Source organism: Populus euphratica, unplaced genomic scaffold (genome assembly GCF_000495115.2).
Source record: "Populus euphratica unplaced genomic scaffold, PopEup_1.0 scaffold413.1, whole genome shotgun sequence".
Taxonomy (NCBI): domain Eukaryota; kingdom Viridiplantae; phylum Streptophyta; class Magnoliopsida; order Malpighiales; family Salicaceae; genus Populus; species Populus euphratica.
The window spans coordinates 436,872-458,757 of NW_011500055.1; the positions used below are offsets into that span (position 1 = coordinate 436,872).

At 32.1% G+C, this 21,886-nt stretch overlaps 3 protein-coding genes across 5 annotated transcripts in view; 2 read left to right on the top strand and 1 right to left on the bottom strand.

Moving 5' to 3' along the window:
* The window catches only part of LOC105107859 (uncharacterized), a 56,126-nt gene extending 37,360 nt beyond the window's left edge, over window positions 1-18,766 (top strand). Inside the window, exons 3-6 of the mRNA XM_011001926.1 lie at window positions 16,068-16,281; window positions 16,432-16,587; window positions 16,813-16,860; window positions 18,153-18,766. Coding sequence (XP_011000228.1) covers window positions 16,068-16,281; window positions 16,432-16,587; window positions 16,813-16,860; window positions 18,153-18,766 — 1,032 coding nt within the window. The remainder of the gene's footprint in view (window positions 1-16,067; window positions 16,282-16,431; window positions 16,588-16,812; window positions 16,861-18,152) is intronic.
* On the bottom strand, window positions 1,359-10,151 carry LOC105107848 (protein PHLOEM PROTEIN 2-LIKE A9-like). Of its 3 annotated transcripts, none has more exons than XM_011001913.1 (5): window positions 9,951-10,151; window positions 9,759-9,847; window positions 3,196-3,265; window positions 3,005-3,084; window positions 1,359-2,071 (listed from the first exon to the last, which is right to left on the bottom strand). In XM_011001913.1, exons 1-5 carry the CDS (start codon window positions 10,014-10,016, stop codon window positions 1,531-1,533), a joined length of 846 nt encoding a protein of 281 aa, XP_011000215.1. In that variant the 5' UTR covers window positions 10,017-10,151; the 3' UTR covers window positions 1,359-1,530. The 3 variants fall into 3 exon arrangements, with proteins under 3 accessions (XP_011000215.1, XP_011000216.1, XP_011000217.1); XM_011001914.1 differs by having other exon boundaries at window positions 1,359-2,065; window positions 9,951-10,150; XM_011001915.1 differs by lacking the exons at window positions 3,005-3,084; window positions 3,196-3,265 and having other exon boundaries at window positions 1,359-2,065; window positions 9,951-10,148.
* On the top strand, window positions 18,763-19,559 carry LOC105107860 (ankyrin repeat-containing protein At3g12360-like). The gene is made up of 2 exons (XM_011001927.1): window positions 18,763-19,340; window positions 19,396-19,559. The coding sequence occupies exons 1-2, from the start codon at window positions 18,763-18,765 to the stop codon at window positions 19,418-19,420; spliced, it is 603 nt and encodes a 200-aa protein (XP_011000229.1). The 3' UTR covers window positions 19,421-19,559.
* The last annotated feature ends 2,327 nt before the right edge of the window (window positions 19,560-21,886 follow it).

The window sequence follows — 21,886 nt, forward strand, 5'->3', positions numbered from 1 at the left end:
TTGATCTGAATCAACATAAAGATAAAAATCCTTATTATTATTATTATTATTGTATATAAGCGGAGTCATCAAGCTGCTAGATGAATAATATTCATCAAATATTCTTGGTTCAACCCCAACGAATCGACCAAAGTTCAGAATTAGCTTTTAGACTGATTTAGCTTATTTTTTACTCATTTTCAACCAAGTCAAACTAATTACCTATTATTTTGACCATTCTAGATTCATTCGCAATGTTTATCTTGTCAAGTTCAACTCCCATAAGATAATATAGTTATTTAAAAAATAAAATAACTAAAAAATGCACAAATATTCATCAAAAAGCTAACAAAAAATAATTATGATAATTAGTGTATCAAACTAAAAACATTTCTTGACTCAAAGAGTGGATAGAGATTATGAAAATATAGTTATAAAGAATTAGATTTCAAAACAAACAGAAGATTTTTTACCAGAGACATAAAATCAAGTCCTTAAAGCCAATAATAATAGTAAAAAGAAAAAAAGACAACAAAGGGCAAGATCACTATTCTTTATATTCTTGGCCATATCTGTGATCATTGCTTTTGCATAAACCTTAAAAAATATATAAGAGGATCTTAATAAAAATATAAAAGTACTGACAAAATAAAAAAGATTCCTCTCCAATCTTTGTAAGATAAATTTAAATAATTATAAATAAAATCCTCATAATCTATTTCTGATTTTCACAAGAATAATTGTGAATTCTTAGAATTCCAACATCTACAAAACAAATCAAATAATATTCCTTGCTTATTCTTCTTTCTAATTTCCTTATTAACCAAAGTGCTCATAAAAAAAAAAACATTTTTCAATAGATCACCGAGCAATTGGGACAAATTGATAAGCTTCTATTGTTTAATAGCGCAATGTAGACATTCAAACAATATGAAAGATCAATCTAGACAAAGACAAACCTCTATGTTTTTTGTTTTAATTAAGCTTGTTTTTATTATTTCATTTACATATTTATTGTTTTAGATTTTTTTAAAAAAATCTTTCCATTTACTTGAATTTTATTGAAATCCATTTACTTTAGACACACCCAAAATGACACGAGTAGCATCAGGAAAGGAAGTGTCATTTGTGTATCCTAGTTAGCTACCCTAAGCTTTAAGAACTTCAAAAATCAAAGCACAATGCAAGCAAGAGTGAAATTAACAATATATATCAAGCCGTTTTGTACTTTTTTAATCTGTCACGCAATATCAACAGCTCTTTAGCAGTAAGATCACACCTGCTTAAAAAACTTTCTTAATCAGTTCACACCCAGAGGACTGTTGGATGTTGACGCCGCAAATCACAAGGCAAACAGAAAAGCTCTGGAGAAAGAGTCTTTAAGTCTATATATAGTTCTTATTCAATCCATAACCAAATAACTGGGGTCTTAACATTGTATAATATAAGTTTGCCATAGATGCGCTGACTAAGAAAATGAAAATAACTTGAAATATGACACTTACGAAAAACAGATAAATAGTCAGATGGAGATCCGGATTAGAAATCAAATCACTGAAAATTCCTGGAAGTAGGCATTGGAAATAGATTTTGACCCTCAAAACAGCCTTTGTCCAGAGCGCTTTCAGATGCTGAAGTAGAATTGTCAGCTGTTACTTCTTGCACTTTGGAGTCGTCCGAACGGGTATTAGACGTAGAAGCAGAATCCTCAGCTGTTACTTCCCGAACAATGGCCTCATGGATCCGTAGACCACCCTTCCAGTGGTTAGTCCACACCTCATACAAGCCAAAATAGAGTGTTTTCTTATTATTTTCAGAGTTTTCATCACTTCTAAAATCAACCCGACACTTCTCCTCTGGAAATTCCTCTTCTTTCAGGCCTAACTTCGATAGATCTATTTTTACGCGCGTATACTCTCCCTTCTCTCCTATCCTTGCCATCACATAAACAGGATCTTCCCAGCCAAAGGAATTCTTTTCATTCATGGATAATATGAAGCTAATTTCATACGCCTTCCCTTTGGTAGCAGTCATTGAACCAGTTACATCAAGCCAACACACCTCTTGCAGCTCTGCAGGACCGTCCCTATAGCTTGCAAAGAGAAAATTAATAGCCTCATACTGACATAAACAAAATATTCTCTACAAAAACAACTACAGCACCACTATTCAGAATCAGCTGATGCACAAAAGGTAGTGACACAGTTCCATCATGATGGTAAACCATTGATCTCTAGATTAATATACTCACTCCTAAAATCCAATCCTGGCAAGTAGAGAAATAAATCAAAACTTTTTTTTATGGTCTCGACCAAAAATGAAAGGAAACAACAGGAAGAAACTATAACTAAAAGCATGGCGGGAACCTTGTGTATTGATTTTTTTAATAATGAATACATGCAAGAATATTCACCAAAAATTTTGATTTTAATTTAATGATGTGGAATAATTAGCCGGGATTTTATGGATCGGATCAAAAAACAAAAACAGTCAAAGAAATTATCCAATCAGGTAGTTTGACTCAAAACAGTTAATCAAATTGTTAAATAAAGCTCAAATTTTATAGGTGAATTCCTAATAGAAAATTGAGCTTGCGCTAAGCTTCCTTTCACACTCCAAGCCCGTTCGATCGATGCTCATATTCGCCAAATCTCACTCCAAAGACCCTCAAAGTTTCAGTCCATATTTTATACTTCTTCCTTCTTAATTTTGGATTTTAGCTATATTATTTTTCCTGATTGGTTGTTTCCTAGTTTTTTGAGGCATTTAAACCAATCTTTTCAGATTTTATGGGACTTTTGTTGAAAAAACTATAAACTTTCACAACTTTAGTTGTATTTTTGTCTAGCCTTAGGGTTTTATACGTGTGTTAAACTCAAAACCATAGCTTTCTCTGTCTCATTTAATAGTTATAATTTTACTTCTATTAACAAAATACTTGTAACACAGCACCAGATGATGAACCACACCAAAGTTTGTAACACAGCACTTCAACAAGAAAATAGGCATATATTATCCTCAGTACCTTTCAGAAATTGTCCAAGCTTGACTTTCTTCCTCCGAAAAGATGCTAAGATTCTTCGGTTTAAACGTGGTTTTACCAGCCTATAAAACATGTCAAACAATAGAATTTTCAAATTTTCATCATGAAACCATCTCATTTGACCCCTGATCATCACGATCTGATGATTAATTACCATTCATTAGTATTCTCACCTGTGAGAAGGCCGGTTCTGGATTTTCATTATTTGGAGATGGTTGTTGAGAGTCGCTACTTGCCTTACTGCTGTTAATATTTGTCGAAATCTTCTTAATATCAAATAAAGAAAGGAGTTCTGAATTTAAAACACAACTATTGAGAAGTAAATTAAAGTTTAAAAACGTAATACTCTCTGAGTGTCTAAAATAAATTGCATAATTAACTTATATTGTTTAATTTCTCATGATATAACTATACTATACTAAATATAATATATTTCAGTATAAAAAAAATTGTGTTTAAATTATATAGAAGAATTGTGAATAAAAAAGATATTATTCTATTAAGGAAACTATAGAAATCACATAAGTGCCACCTCAAGGCTAGCTGTCACCATTTATGTTACTACCAGATCTTATGTATTCCATGATTCTAGGATCAGTTTTTTTATTTCTGTTCCGTTAAATATCTTTAAATGCCTAAACTTATGCTCTTGGGTTGTATAAAGATACAAAGCATGTACAAAGACTTAGTGTGTTTTCATAATAAGAACAACCATAACAGTTCAAATCATTTTTATGGTATCAGAGCAATGATCTCTAACGAGTATTTTTTTCCTCTTATCTTCTGCAACATGGCTGCCATCTATACATCTACCATTGATTCACCCATCATCACCATCAATACCGTCACCACCATCAACGAAAAACTCACTTCTTCCACCTTTCCTCAATGAAGGGCTCAATTTGAGACATTACTCATTGGTTATGATTTCATTGACTTTTTCACTGGTGCAAAAAAATGCCCAACTATTGATACAACAAACTCTGTTGTCTCCAAAGCCGCAAACTCCCACTGGTTTGCCAAGACAAACTCATCCTCCATGCCATTCTTGCCTCCACCTCCACAACTATCACCCCACTTCTTACTTTATACAAAACATCTCATGAAGTTGGTATTGGTAGCTCTAAATATTATTTTATTTTTGTTGACCACTATACTAAATACACTTGGCTTTATCTTATGACTCATAAATCAATAGTTCAAACAATTTTTCGGCAATTCAAAAATCTTGTGAAAAATAATTTAACACCAAAATAAAGAGTTTTGAGTTTTTATTCTGATAATGATGAAGAATTTATTAGTCTCAAACCCTACCTTTCAGTTCATGAGATTAGTCAGTATACAATTGCTCCCCATAACCCACAACAAAATAGTGTGTCTGGAAAACATCATCGCTACCTTGTTGAAACTGGTCTCACCTTACTCACACATGCTCACACAAGGTAGAACCTAAGGCCACACCATACATATTTGTGGGTTTCTCACTCTCCCAAAATGCATATCTCTATCTTGAGCCCAATACCCGAAGCTAAATACAAGGCTTTAGCAACTGCCACAGCTTAGTCCATGTGGCTGCTCTCTCTACTTCACAAAGTGAAGTTTCCATTACTACACTCACCTACACTCTATGGTGATAATTTGGGTGCAACACAGTTAAGCTTTAATCCTGTCCAGCATTCTAGAATGAAGCACATTCAGATAGACTTTCACTTTGTGCGAGATTTGGTTGGAAAAAAATTTCTTAATGTTCGATATGTTCACACTAATGACCAGCTCGCTGATTTACTCACTAAGCTGCTTTCTAGACAAATGATAGAATATCTACAAGACAAGATCGGCCTAGCTGATGGTAGCCTGTTCTTGCGGGGGCATATTAAGAAAACAAAAGAAATCATAGAAGTGTCACCTTAAGGCTGTTGTCACCATTTACGTTACTACCAAATCTTGTGTATTCCATGATTCTAGGATTAGTTTTTCTATTTCTGTTTCGTTAAATATCTTTGAATACCTAAACTCATGCTCTTGGGTTGTGTAAAGATACAAAGTGTAACGTTTAGAATTAAAAAGAGGAAAAGGCTATAAAATTCTTGGATAGTATAGTAATTCAACAAATTTAATAAATATAAAAAAAAAAATCTGAAAATTTAGAGTGAAAAACTGACGGGAGAGAAAAGGAAAAAAGAAGAAGAAGAGAAAAGAGAAAAATTAGAAGGGAAATAGAAAGGAGTTGAAGAAACAAGTTTAAAGGTAAGATTTAGGTTGTTAAATGTATAAATATGTATTATTGAGCTTTTAATTTTGGTTTTGATAAATGTTAGGGTTTTGAACATTTGTGTTTGGGTTTAATTGATGAATTAATTTGAATCTTATAAGATTAATTGTTAGTGTATTTGATTATTTGGTTGATTTTGAGAGATTAAATTGAAAGATGATGATTTTGAGTTATGATTTTGTTTAAATGGTGAATTTATGTTATAAATTTGGAGAGAACAGTAGGTTTTCTCTTGAAATTCTGGGTTGGAGGTTGAAGATGACGAAAATTCATTTTGGTCCTTCAATTTGTGGAAATTACAGTTTAGTCCCCAAACTTTGGAAAATTACAAATTGGTCCCTGGAGCATATTCCGAGATTCTGAACAGAAAAAAATATGAATTATGGGCAGAATTCCTGTATAGTTATGAAATTTTAACACTTTCAATTTGGTCCTTCAATTTGACAAAAATTACCATTTAGCCCTAAAAATTTGATAAAATTCCAGAATGGTCCCTGGAGCATAATGATATATTCTGGACATAAATGAGGATTAATTATGATCAGGATTTCAGTATAGTAATGGATTTATGAAAATTTCAGTTTGGTCCTTCAATTTGACAAAAGTTGCAATTTGACCCTTAAAATATGATAAATTACAGATTAGTCCCCAGATGTAATATTAAATTTTTCAGATTGGTTTGTGAATAATTAAGATTTATTTAGTGAATTATTATTAATTTTATTATTTATTTTATTATGGATTAGATTTTGGGAAAATCGTTAAATGTTGGGTTTTTAGGAAAAATAACTAGTTAGTTCAAAAACATATAGGGTTATGGAATATACCTTTAGATAAGTGTATTAAATAGGTTATATGTTCTTTCAAGTTGTTCTTGAATATGTCTCCTTTGTATTCAGATAATCCTGATATTCTACCAGCGAGATGTTAATAGGATTTTCTTCGGTATCTGCTTTTGACTTTTATTTGCTTTCGAGTCAGCTTTCGAGTCAGGTGAGTGGATAATTTTTCATATGCATGAGAAATATTATAAATATTTGATTTGTTAATATGAATTGGATCATGCTTCATGATAATATATATGTTGATTATTATCCTTGTTATGATAAAGCATGATCAATTGTTGAATCCGAATTCTTGATATGAACCAGTATATATATTTTGAATTGACTTCTGATTTGATAGCTCCTCATTTGATTGATTTCATGAGTTGAGCATTGAGATATGGATATCTCTATTTGATTATGATTATAAACCTATGGTGTGTCAATCAGAATACCCATGCTAATAGGGTAGTGTTAGTCTTTGTGCACATCGTATCTGAACCTTAATTGGTCGGGGAGTTACCAACCTGTGTAGACTGATCATCCCACAGTACGGAGCCTCATGCTCATTGCATTTTGATTTTCTGACAAATTTTACCATATGATATTCTTGTTATGACCTATTTGAGGAACATAGAGTCATAATTGTATATATATTCTCATTGTTATATTACCTCGTATGTGTATATTGAACGTTATCTATTCACTAAGTTATGGAACTCACCTCTCATTATTTACCTTTTCAAGCTTATAACTTGATAGCATGTTACTTTTGTTGGGTCTTCAGAACCTACTCTTTTGGTTGTAATTTATACCTTTTTTTATGTCTAGTTAGTGTTCCAAAACTATGAAATTATATTAACTCTTGTATTAAGATAATTCAATTATATTATGAAGTTAATTTTGTTATTAATGTTGCGTTGAACTCTAATGAAGTTAGAAAAAGATTGTATGTAAGTTTGGGTTCGCATAGGTATGGAATCTTGAAGGAGAACCTTACCTATGTGCCGATCATGAATCCAGGATTCAGGTTATGACACAAAGCATGTACAAAGACTTGAGTGTGCTTTCATAATAAGAACAACCATAACAGTTCGAATCCTCTTTATGTTCCTCTGATAAAATTCAATCCATGTGATTTTATGAGACCTATAAATTAATATGATTTGAAATCTCTAAGTTATAGTGCAGTGAATATCGCAGATGACAACTGCTTTTAGATTATTATATTTGTTGTAGGAAGAAGTTTTATAAGTCAATTGTGTGTTTGCTTTATAATATATAAAATAATACCATATTATTTCACTTGTTATGGAAGAAGATTAACATAGAGTGAGATTAACAAGTTGTAGAATGGGAATAACATTATCCTTAATCACAAATTGTAAGGAGAGAAGAGTTAAACTAATGCTAGAATCATGTGAGTTTTTCTTATTTATTTATGTTAAACAATGCCCTGTTAATTACAAAACAATCAATTACTATGAACCATGAATATGTTCTCACATAGAAGTTCATATTCAAGACTTCACTACACTTTAAGGCCAGTTATAGATACAATTTTTCTTTATTAAGTTCAGGTCAAAAGTATAGGGACCAATTAGTAAGAGAAAACGTGAGATGTTTAATTTTTATTAAGGTAAAGGGAGAGATTTAATACACAAAGTGTATCTCCCAAGTTTTGAGAATGCTCCTTTTTTCAGCAAGAAACTATCATGTATTTGGCAGCGAATAATGAAAACAATAAATCCATCTGAATTAGTGCAAAAGTTTTAAGAAATAAACTAGATTTGTTGTCCAAAATGACGAGTATGTTCACTTTTAAAATGATATGTTGTTGGGAGATTCATTGCTGAAAAATAGACAACTGAGACTATACAAATTGTCTCCTGGGAAGCTAGTGACAATTTTGAACCTGAGTTCATGGTATAATGGATTTTGGACTTGGCAGTTAGGTTGGCAAAGAGAGTTAAGGGCTTTTGAGCTTGATCAAGTTTCTTCCCTGCAAAGCCTCACAAACGAGAGTCAATTGTTTCAATGGAATCCAAATACTAAAATCTAGAACATTGGAAGTGATGGGAGATTTTTAGTTAAATCTTGCAGTACACTATTCGATGGCTCTTTTACATCAAACATTTGGGATTCTGTAGATCCCCCAAAGATTCAGACATTTTTTATGGTTAGCTGTGTAGAACAGATGATGTTCCTTTCTTTTAGTAGATGGTTACTTCCAATTGATCAATCTTGTTGTTCTTTTTGTGCGAAAGTTCTGGAGAATTCAGACCATTTGTTACTTTAATGCAAGTTTGCTTGGAATTTTTGGTCAAAATTCATCTCTTGGTAGGGTATCTCTTGGTGTGTCCCGAACACTTTCTACTTTTTCAATGGCATACCATGGCTAAGGGAAAATTTCGAAGGAAAGCGTGGAATCTTCTCTTTTTCTGTGTTGTCTGGAGTATTTTGTTAACCAAGATTAATTAGATTTTCAAGGAAATTTAACCTGAAGCATGTTTTACATTAACATTGCGGCCATTGTTTGGGTGGTTGAGAAACGTGACTTAAACTTTTTTATTATTATTAATATGGGTATTTATAACCGATTATGTATCTTGACTAATTTTATAAATTTTAAAATTAATAACTATATAAGTTTTTAATAATTTTAAAAAAAATTAAATCTGTAATTATTAAAAAACAAATTTAAAACCTGATTAATTGAGTATCTATCAGGGTTACTTAATCTTTAGTTACACAGGTAATTAAAGACTTCACTAGAAGTTCGGCCGATATCTAAATGTGGACGAGCACCAACAGTCAGCTAATTAAAGTCATACAAATTATCAGATTTGAATTTTTAATTGCTCATATGATCGCCACTGGAGGTTTACATGGTCATTAATTTCAGAACTCGTAGGATTAATCGTGGTACGTACAAACTGGTCTGGACACCCACGTTAATCTAAAAAAAAAAGTCATATAAATTGATAATCCTCTTAATTACTAAATTTTCACATCGCCCTTATATGGCTGGCTGACCTTTCGACATGGAAATGAATAATGGACCTCGTGCCACTTTCCATGTGCAGATCATATACAAAAAATATAACCTGCTAATAAAGGGAATAGAACTGTGTTGAAACTACTGCAAAAAAGCATGCTCATAGAAACTGCTGATAAAAAAGATAGAAGCATATTCTTACCCACTCTAAAAATCTTCTGTAAGGGACTTTCTATCTTAGAGGAGCAGCTGGAAAACACTGATCCTTTTGATGAAGCATAAAGTTAAGGTAAGGTGTGTTGTTCTTTGATAAAGCAGGCCAATATCTTGAGGTTTAACCCTTTTTTCAATGTTTTATTTTGTTTCAGTTTACCCTATGAGACTTGACATGAGTCCATTTTCATTCCCTAAGGTTTCAATCCCAGAAAGAAAAGATTTAGTCCAAAGATTTGACAGAAAGAAACTTTTATGAGATAATTTGACGAGAATTAATATTTTATTTTCAGTTATATATCAAAATAAGATTAATTATATGCAAAGAGAAATTTTAACTATTTGAACTGCATCTTGAGGTCACCGAGAAAATAAAGAAATAAATATAAATTAAATCATTTGTTCATAAAGGAAGGCGCATATTCTCACCCTTTAGACCTTCTCCCGAAGAGATTTTTCATATTGGAGGAGATGCTGGGAAACGATGATCCTGTACCTTCATCACCCTTTGAAACATGCTAAACAAGAAAAAAAAAATCAAAATTGTCATATCATTTAAACATTTCATTTGCTTCCCCTGATCATTAGGAACTGATACCGTAGAAGAAATAGTATTCTGACCTTAGAAGGCGGTGCTTTAGAGCCTTTGGAAGCCCCTTGGCTAGAACTCTTGGAAAGAAAACTCATGATGATCTGGATGCTAAAGAAAGAGTTTTCAAGGAACTAGCTAGGTGGTACAAAGTTCAAACAATGATGGGAGCTATGTTGTTTGTGAGTATCTATTTCCACGATCTAATATTCTAAATCCAATCCATATATGGTCCATAAATTCAGTACCTCACTGTTTTAGAATCTATCTCCTTCCTAAAAAACAAAATCTACTTCTAGTATTTTCCTGTGATAAAAATCTTTCCTGATCAAACTTTCGGTTATTAAATCTAAACTTGTGTTCAATATTAGTGTTTTGACGAGACCGTCCAATAATTTAATTATGCATTTAAAAAATTAAAAATGTTTTCATACCACCCCTTCTAATAGGATGCATGTATAATAGATTAAGAGGTTTCTATGGAGGAGGGTGCTTGGCAATGAGATCAAAACGGTGTTTGTTTAAAATTAAAAAAAAAAATTGTTTAAAGTTATTATATTTATGTTTTTAAATCTTTTTAATATACTGATATTAAAAATAAAATTTTAAAAATAAAAAAATATATATAATTTTTATTTATTTTCAAATAAAAAAACACTTTGAAACACTTCATCTGTATAGAACACTCTCAACCAAATCTTTAAACAAGTTTTAAATTCTAACTGTCCTCATTTTTTTCAAAGATATGGTACAAAACTTATTATTGCTAGGACTGATAACAATTTGTTTTCTAAAACAAAAACCAAATGGTCAGCTTGCCCTTGTGTTTTAGTCAATTTATAAAAATAATTTACCTAATAACCTTACGCGGGGGAGTTATGAGGCAAACTTTGAGGCATATTGATCATGGATTAATTAAAAACTGATAATTGAATTCTACAAGATCGAATCTTGTGCTGCGTTGTTTCCCAGTGGCTAAACGGTAGGGCCAGGAGGCTTGATGTGGCGCTTCAAATTCGATTTGACCCTAACAAAGTAAAAGATGAACCAAAATCACAGATTAAAAAAAAATCAGAACAAAAATTATAATATTAGTATAAGAAAAGAAGAGGAGGAATAATAAATAAATCTTTGTTCAAGATCGATAAATCCATTTGCTCAAAAAAATCCATCACTGTGAGACATCCAAAGCCACCACCGACAAGCCTGTAACTTCTCCCAAGTCCCATCACCGATTGTCCCTAATGGAGCGAAAAATATTGAATAAATTGGGTAATTAGCACACACAAACTGCGGAATTTTTTTTTCGGTGAAATAGTATAAATTGACATGCTGCAGTTATAAATTGTGATATTTAATTAAAGATTATATTTTTAAAATATAACATCAATTAAATTCAAGATTAATTTGTTAATTAATTCATAATAATTAATTAAATTAGTTGATCGGTTTCAAAAATAACAAAAAAATCATAAAACTATTAAAATCAGAGGCTTGAAGTGATTTTTTTAAATCTAAAAATCTAATAATTATTATAGCAATTATATAGTTACTATAAGGAAAACAGTTTTTAGAAACTTTTGTAAAAGTTTAAGCACAATTTAATAATTAAATTAAAAATTATGGTTTTTTAAAGCTATTATTTTGATATAGTGTAATTAGATTTTTTATTGGGTCTAGACATGTTTGATTGATTCATGAATATATTTGCTAGGCTATATATATAATATGTCTAGAGTATGTCCTCATTTAGTTACAATAAACTCACATTTAATTATTTAGAATCAATAATTATTACAAATCTGACTATATTATTAACACTTATAAAAATATATTGAAAAAATACATAAAATTATATTTTTTATAAAAAATATTCAATTGATTTATATATTTAGATCAATTAGCTAACCAGTTAAGTAATAAGATTTTAATTAAAACTACATGCTAAGTTGTTGTAATTTAAAAATACAATATATTTAAATATTATTATTTTAAAACATGATAATTATCTTGTCATGTTTAAACCAGTAGAGATATTTAATAAATATTGAGTTAATATGCTATTCACATAATCTTAAAAAAATATATGTTATTTTATCAAATTGTTTAACTGGCTACGCTAATGTTTTATTTTGTAAATCCAAATTGTTTAACTGGCTACGCTAATGTGTTGAGGTTGTGGGAAGGAGGGAAAAATACGGAGGTTGCAGTAAACTGTGACAAATTAATAGAAGACTAAAGGTGAGGAGTCCAACGTCTCTCGATTAGGATTAGGCTATATATTATTATATTTAGAATGATGTTCTTACGCTATTTCTTTAAAAAATATTAGATTTATTATTAAAATAATTCCTACATTCTACATTTCTATGACAGGAAATCATACAGGTTTGACATGTAAATAATTATTTCGAGGAAGAAAAGGATAGATAAGAATAAGGGTGATTATTTTTCGTTTATTTTGGTTTTTATTTAAAAAAATTAAATTAAATTTTTTATAAAAAAACTAAAATTAATTCAAGTAGACCAGTTTTGATTTGATTATTTTAAAGCAGAAATCAAACTTAATTAATTGGTTTTGGTTCGATTCGGTTTAGTAATTTTATATACTGCTTCAATGGAAAAGCAGTAACAATTGTTGCTTATCAAATTTTCATGAAACAAGAAATGAGAGTGGTATCGAGAAAGAAAGATAATATAGTCCCTCATAGATGCTCCCTGCCCAATTAGCATCAGTAAGGTGATAGCAAAGAGCCACAAGTAAAGTGAAGACAGAAGGAAAATGTATATTTCAAGTATAGTAGTACATGTTTGACAGCAGTTTAATAATTCTTAATAAAAACATGTATAAATTGATAGATATTATTAACAGCATAGCATGTATCAGGCCTAAAATATAAGTTATTGAGTAGCACCGACAATTTATTTAAAATAAATGGATCCAAGAATAGCTCACTGGTTGGGAGGCCACTCTCGAAAGTAGAAGCTAGTGTATCACCAAGCTTGCACGATGACATACCAACACGACTCGGATAATGAATGAAAATAATAATAAATAAAGACTAAAAATGAAGTCAAGCTATTAATGGAAATTTCGAAGTGAGAGCTGCACATGTGTATCCTTGAAAAGACATGATATGTCAATTGTTAGTGATCATGTTACTAATTAATTAATTAACATCAAATAATATAAAATGCAAGGTTTTTTTTTCACCGGACACTGTTTCTTGAAATATAATATAGCTTCCTCATCCGTTGAAACTATTTTTTGTATTTTTTTTTTAAATTTGAGTCCTAAATAATGATATAAGAAAATGATATATCATAGCACAATTCTTAAACAGATCCTAAACGCTTAGAAAATTGAACTTCTTAAGACGAAAACTTTCTATCTAATTGTAAAAAAGTAATTTATAATTAAATAATAATTTTATTTTTATTTTAAACCCTTTAATTTATTTATTTTTATTTCAATCTTCTTTAAATTTTTTATATGTCATATTTGATTTCCATTCTTTTAATAAACTTGAAAAAAAATTAATAAAAAATTAATGAATTATTTTTTATAATATAACCAAATACTAAAAAATACTTTTCAATTTATTTTTTATAATATTACTAAATATTAAAAAATTACTTACTTTTAAAAAGTTCATTTTTTATGTAAACCATTAAAAAAAAACTAATTTGCAGCTGATATCGGCATACTCATCACCACGTGAGGCATTCAATATGAAAGGTAAATGTTCCAATTCCAACTTCACAATAAAAACATGGGACGGTGGTGACCGAAATATTCAAAACTTAGTCAAAAAGCATTGTTAACTAAGTCAAGCTTTTGGTATTTTTCATTTCTTTGAACATGTGCATTGTCGGAAAAACATGTAAGATATTGATTAATAAATAATCTAAAATCAAAGGTATTTGTCGTGTAATAAGTGAATGAATGTTTTAGTCGGTATTCTTGTGCCCGTGACGACTCTTTCAAATTCTAAAATTCTAAAATGCTAAAGTGCCCGTTTGATATTCCAAAAGTAATCTACAGATGCTAAAGTGCCCGTTAGAACTCAATATGTTTTAAAATTAGATCACACTATATTGTAAAAAATTAAGTTATATAGCATTAAAATCATTATGAAATACTTACTTAGTGATTTTATTGCCTTTTATTTTTTTAAAAAAAGGGGGGCAAACACTCTTACGAGGATTTCTACGCAATTTGAAAACTGGATGCTAAGATGCTTACACGACGTTAGCCAAACCTATATTTTGTCTTGCTTTAGTAGGCAACCCCCCCCCCCCCCCCGGGGGAGGTATTAGGATAAAATAATATAAAAAAATTAAAATGAAAAACAAAAATACCTTTTACAAGAGTATAAAACAAATAAAAAATTAAAATTAAAAAACTAAAAAAAAAATTACCTGCAACAAACTAGCTTATCTTTGTCGAGAAAGAGAATGCAATAGTGCTTTCAACAACACAATGAAAGAGTAAATTTGGCTATCGAGTGCTACACACAATGACTAAAAAGCACAAGCACCTATACTGCATGCATCAATAACCTTTAGATTTAAATATTAATTTATCAAGTAAAAAATCAAACAAAACAATAATAATAATAAATATACGAACCCTAATCTATTTTTTTGACGTGGTCAAAGGGCAAATTCATCTCATTGAACTTCCCTTTCCTAACAAGCCTTCATTGACATTAATAATTATTACATTCTTTTCATTGAATAAAACATGAGTTGCACATTGTTTTTATAAAATGTTAAGAGATCAAAAAATCATTTTTCATTAATATCATAATAAAAATATATTTTACAATACAATTATAATATAAAAAGCACTGAACTATTTCTTATTATCTTTAAGAAAAGCATCATTTCCTTGTGATATTAAATGAGTAAATTTAAGGGAATTTAAAGGGGTGATAAACAAAACTTATAATTTAATTAAGAGTTAAAAAATACTAATTAAATGGTGTTCTTATGTTAACCTAAATGTGATACTAAGATTCTAACTCTCTCTATCTTCATTTAAGAATTAATCATCGTAGTGTTTTGACGCAAATGACTTATGTGGCTTCCCTTTATCTTTTAGAAGTAAAAAGTTCGTGTTTAACTTATGTTTTTTTTGTTAAAAAATTTTATTTTTAAAATATTTTAGTATTTTATTTAAGTTGAATTATTTTAAGTTAAAATTTTATTTAATCTTTACTATTTAGGAATATTTTAAATTTTAAAATTATATTTATTTGATATTGTATTTGTATTATATAATTTATAATAAATTAATCTTGAATTTAAAGTATATTTGTTAAATTATATATATACTGAAATATTTTACTTTAATAAAAAAAAATGAAATAGCTACCGAAACGGAATTCCACTTCGTCTCTCTTTTATGATTGAAAAAGCTGTGGGGCCAGGTTATAAAGTGATCAATTATTTTCTAAAGCTGTAACGTCGCAGAATTTATTAGGATCCAAAAATCCGTGGGGCCAGAGGCGCAGGAAGCGAACCTAACGATTCCACATTGTGAATGATAGGCTGAGCGAGGTAAGAACATATACTTAAAGAAGCACATGAATAAAAAAATTATCTTAAAAACACTTTTTTTACTCAAAAATTCAAATCATTGAGATTTTTTAAAATATTTATTTTAATTGTTATACAATTAATTAAAAATTGATTTTAAATATCGCATCTCACCATCAGCATGCGAAGAGCTAGTTTACATTTTTACAAAGAGAGAGCAGCAATCAATTGCAGAGGTACATTAAGGTAGACAAAAAGGAAAAAAAAAAAAAAAACAGAGAAAGAGAGAAGGCCAAATGGGGACATATAAAACTGTAGCGAAGGAGGTCTACCTAGCAGCCTTGGAAGAAGACTGGGAGAGGATGATTGGTGCTTGCATGGGCATCGGTGATAGGTATGTGATGTCTCCAGTAACGGTTTCGGAAGATACTCCATTGCACCTGGCAGTGTATAGCAAAAAAGTTTGGCCGCTTGGAGATCTACTCGATATTGCCCATAAAAATCCAATGCTCGAGAAACCCCTTGAAAAAAAGAACGCGTATGGAAATACAGTTCTTCATGAAGCAGTTTTCACTGGAAATATGGAAGCAGTAAAGCACTTACTCCAGGATGAATATGATCCTTCAATGCAACTTCAGACTAAAAACAAGCTTGGGGAGACTCCATTGTATAGAGCTGCTGTATGTGGTAAGGAAGAAATAGTGGAGTATTTAGCTGAGAAAATGGACCAAATCCCAGGGCTAAAGCTATCAGAGGATCACCGCAAGAGAGAAGATTCAAAGCCGATTCTTCATGCTGCCATCCAAGGACACCACTTTGGTTTTGTTCTTAATCCTTTTATTCTCTTTCAAACGAGAGTCTTAAGACATCTAGCACACACATTCATTGCCAAACACTTTAGGTACAACTTAAATCTACAATTTATGAGGAAAAAAAGAAAGTAAAATGACATTATACTTTCTAATGCAGACACTGCTCTGACGTTGCTGAAACTGGATCCATCACTTTATGAAATGAAGGACAAGAAGGGAATGACCTGTCTTCATGTCCTTGCTGGGATGCCTAGTGCTTTCGAGAGTGGATGTGCACTGCGCCAAGTTACCATTACGAACTTGTTCTACCGTTGTATGTTTGATGCAACATTTTTTCTTCTATTTATTTATTTATATGATCAGCGTTAATAAGCTAACCCCAGCTCGAACATCTGCTCTCAAGACAAGCTGTATAAACGGCTGATTAAACACTGCTTTTCGAGTTTTTTTTTCTTTTCTGCTTGGAGCATGTTAAATTGCTTACACTACTTTAAATCCCAGAAGGTTTGATTTGACTTAAGTTGTGAGTTTTTCGCAGGCCTTTCCACCGCAAAGGGTGATGGCGACCAGAGCCGGAGTCAAAAAGGTACTGAAGACTGAAACTATTTTGCCATCTTGGACAGCCTAACTATTAAATTGATAATACCACTGATGATGCTCCCTGGTTCTTGTGATTTTGAAATCGAGCAAGTATAAACAACAACCACACTGCTCATGCAACAAAATCCTCAGTAAATGCCGACAGCAATTCGTCGAGGGACGAAATTTCCTGCTGCCAAGCAAGAAATATCATCGGCCTTATACTTAGAGATTGAGAGGTAGACCGCACGAGCTGGCCCGATGGATTCGTCCAGTCTCGAGCTTGGGTTTAGCGTTTCCCTATGGGGCTAGTACTGACCACCCGAATATAACTACAATAAGAACTACCCTATAATCTTTCTAACAAGCATTTGAAAATGTTAACAATAATCCTTTCAAGAACACATGCGTGTGCTTGGGAAATTGTTGAAAAGATAGGAGAGAAGCTAGCCTACAGTATGATCACAGTATGGATAGAACATTAGAAAATATCTTTTAAGAGAAAAAAAAACACCAACCTTTTTCTCCTTTCTGAGTGTCACTTGAACTGAGGGAGTACTCTAGACCTCGCCGACTTGGGAGGTTTTCTTGTCTAAATGGGTTTCCTAGTTTCAAAAGAGAAAATATTAAATTTTTCTAATCGATTAGACTAAAAGAAAATGGATCTTGTTATGGTTATATTTGTAAAGATCCGAGTTGCCAAGCTAAAAAGGCTCCATTCTCTTTTTTCTAGACCTGGGAATTTCAGCCTCTTCTCTTCCTCTTCTATGATGTGATAATTTCACGGCCATGTATCTCACTATGAATCCAGCTTTTCAAGCTAAATTTATTTTCCCTTTTTCCATGATATGGTCACTCGTACAGAGCTCTAGGATCAGTTCATATCATTTGATGATCAAATTGTTGATGTGCTTACCAAACCTCATTCATCTACGCGCTCTGCATTCCGTCGATCTTATTTGAATGTGGTGCCTTCTCCATATTCAACTTGCAAAGGCATGTTGAGGAATAAAACCATCTAACAGAATAGGAGAAGCCAGAACAGAAATCCTTTTGTGATACATACACACATACATACATATAGGAAGCAACAGTCAGCAGCTGCTGTGTGAATGATTTTTCCGCAGCCTTCTATTTGGGAAACTCTGGGAAAGTGACATAGGAGTAGAATCTCGTACACTTCTCACCAAAGTTGAACTTTTGTATATTTTCCGGTATGCTACTCTGTTAATATTTTGTAGAAAATTCATTATAGCTAGCTCTCTCTGTGTATATCTCACATATGAAGAAACACGATAGGATGGCCACTGGTGGAAAGAATCCGGACAGAAAAGTACAAGCATGAATCTGCGTTGGAACTTGCCAAGGAGCTTATCAGAAAGAACCAGCTTAAATGGTGGCAATCTATCACAGTGAAGACTAACAAAGTTAATATCGATACCCCTGGTCAAGGAGGAAGAGGAGGACAAAGTGAAAGACAAGGAGGGGGAGGAATCCCAGGAGGAGGACGCGAAGGACAAGACGGAGCACGAGAAGAAGTGGACACAGGAAAAGGAGGGGGAGGAGGAGGGGTAGAAAATAATGAAAATGTTCAACCAAAGATAGAAGAAAATAGAAGACAAGAGAGGCCTCCTTCACCTCCAAACCCGTTGTTTATAGCAACTAGTAATGGAATATTAGAGATTGCTGAAGAGATACTTGATAAATTTCCTCAGGCTATTGAGCTTTTGAATGATGAGGGGCAAAACATATTGCATGTGGCCGTGATGCATCGACGGCGGGAGATTTTCCGTCTTGTAAAGAAAAAGAACATACTAGTGACCAGGCTGAGTTCGAGCGTAGATAATAATGGCTTCACATTGTTGCACCAAGTTGCACACGTAAGGGGGGGCTTTCGAATGACGAACTCATGACTGCATTCGAGCTCTTCCAAGAGGAGCATAAAGTTCAACTAAAGTTGGCGCAAGATTGGATCGAGAAAACCTCTCAGTCATGCTCAGCAGTAGCCGTTCTTTTGGCCACCGTTGTCTTTGCTGCCGCTTACACTATACCTGGAGGTTCTAACGATCTTGGCTTTCCCATTTTCCTTCACAACCGTTTCTTCTTAGCTTTCACTGTCTTGGATGTTACCGCCTTAGCGAGCTCCTTGACCTCAGTTGTGATGTTCCTTTCTATCCTCACCACTCCTTTTGAATGCGAGAAATTCTATCACAGTATTCCTCGGAAACTGATATGGGGCTTTACTTTGCTCTTCTTCTCAGTGATGACAACCATGCTTGCTTTTTCTTGCACTCTTCTTTTAGTCATTCGCTTGAAGAAGCGATGGACCACAGGTCTGATGTCCATGGCTGCTTTCCTTCCCGTGTCAGTATTTGCAGTAATGCAGTTCCCTTTATATATTGCCTTTATGACTACTATGAAGGACTGCTACAAGGAAGTCATGAAGTCTCTACCTTGGATCCACCTCCCTTTCCGCTCCCATTTCAGGCAAGGGAAGGCCAGAAGAAGACGGGTTCCACCTCCCTTGCCGCTCCCATTCCAGGCAAGGGAAGGCCAGAAGAAGATGATTGGCATTTTGAAAAAGTACCTGTTTGCTTCAATATGTGTCTGGAGACCTACCATCGTCTTCAGTTAAGTATTTACTTGTGTTTTCCTTGTAACAAACCCTTCTTTGTGTGAGTCAGTGCCTCTGTCATTTTCTCTTATGATGAGTCAGTCAGTGCCTCTGTCATTTTCTCTTATGATCAGGACGCTTGATGAAAAATTAAATATTTGCGATCCAATCTGAAGCAGGGCCGAATCATTCTTGCAATGAGAAATTCCATCATTGATTATCTTGATCACCATCATTATATATTTAAGGTGTTTTGGAAATTTCTCGGCAACCACCACTTAGTTTTTGTTTTGAGAGTTTTCGTGAATTAATAAATCATGCTGTCCCTGTTATCTTACGTGTCACATTCTCTCTCTGTTCTTTTTCTTCTTCCCCAAGTGATAAAGGATTTACCGATACTCCTTTGGCCTTAAAACATTCTCCATTAACATGCTTTAACGATCATAATTACCATCAAAGCATGGATAACAAAATTATCTGAAGCCTTGATTTATTTTTTGTGTTGGAATGGCTACTGCCGTAGAAGTTCCTTATTGCTACCAGTATTTGCTAATTCCAGACGCTCTTTTCCGCTGCGATTGGGGGCTGATTTTCATCTGCCACCTTTTGAGGTTGATGCGTTGGTTAAAAATTGTTGCTTCTGTGCTTACTGCTGCTTTTTTTTTAAGGCATTCTTCAATATTGTAATAGCGGATAATTTTTAAATTATTTTTGTTTAGAAATATTTTAGAATAATTTTTTTTATTTTTGCAGATTTATTTATGATATTATCACACTAAAACAATTCAAAAATTAAAAAAAAAATTGAAGCAAATACAAAAATCAGCTTTTGAATTTTCAAAAGTGTGGTGTCACCGCAAAAACGAACACTACATCTGCTGCTGCTGCTGTTTTGGCTACTCTGCTGCTACGCAAACCTTCTGCTATTGTAATTTGGAAGCTGTTGTTACGTGGAGATTCAAGCTGCTACTGCTGTGAGGAAGCTGCATCTTTGCTGCTGCTGTTGCTCTGGTCTGATTTGCTGGAATGGGACCTACTGCACTGCCGGGATGTCTGACAGTTGCAGCAGCTGCTGCTTCTGTTAAAGGAAAGGAGGCTGGTGCTGATGACCAAACCTTTTTGGTGCTGCCTGGAGGTTTCCTGGTGCAGAAACTTGATCTGTTTTCTGCTGCTACGATAGGCAGCTGTTAAGGGAAAGGAGGCGGGTGCTGACGACAAATTAACTGGGGATAAAACAGTCTCTTTCCATGAAATTACTATAATACCCTTAAAATAAAAAAATAAAAACCTTATTTTACGGCTGTCTTGGTCTCTTCATTTTTTTTCAAAATTATTAAAAGGCTAAATTACCTTTAAAATAAAAAAAAAAACAATTATAAAACTTATTTCCAAGGGTTTTTTTAAAATATTCATCATGGTTTTTTTATACTTAATTTGAATAAAAGACAAATTAATTTTTTAAAATTAAAAAAAATATTATCAAAACATGCACTAACAAATGAACACTACACTCACTTTTTGGGTGACACGTGTGACAACGTCCTACTATTAAAATGACAAATTATTGTGTCTTCCGAAGCATCCAATGATAACGCAGCTAATGAGGTGACGCGTGTGATAATATTCATGACGGTTTAGTGGTGGTGAATTTTTTTCTCCTCTCCCTTTGTTTCTTTCTCTTGACCTAAGAAATCATGCCTAACCTTCCAAAATTCAATGGTGCTTTCTTGTTTGTATTTATTTTAATTTTCATTCTTATTATTTTAATTATTATTTATATTGATTTTGATGTATTTTAAAGGGTTTTTTTTCAATTTTATTCCTAAGCATTTTATTTTATTTTATATTTTTATCGAATTTGATTTTTATTTTTTATTTTTCTATTTTTGATCTATTTTTTAATTTTATCCATCAACATTCTATTTTATTTTGTTTTTTTATCTAATTTTAATCTTCATTCTTTGATTACTTTTTTTTTCATTTTTTTTAATTATATTTTTTAATTTAGTTCCTAATTATTATTATTTTCATTTTATTTTTATAGCAAATTTGGTCCTCATTGTTCTAATTGCAATTTATTTTGTTGTTTAATTTTTTATAATTAGAAATTTAGCTTTTATTTTTTTTTGTGTTGTTTTATGGGGTAATTCCGATCTCATGACTCAAATCATTAATTTTAAATATTAACTTAATTTAAGTTTGTTCAATTTTGTTTTAAGTTCTTTCTTACAAAAACTTGGAAACTAGCAAGAGTCATCTATCTAGTGCTATTGAAACTAAAGCATTATCACCTACTACATCTTAAAGAATTTGGAAGCTTGATGGAGCTTTACTGTTTTATATGAATAGTGAAGCTTTTTTAAAAAAAATTCTTTCAATTAAACTCTTTGCAGCATGACAAGATGAGATTAGGCTTGAA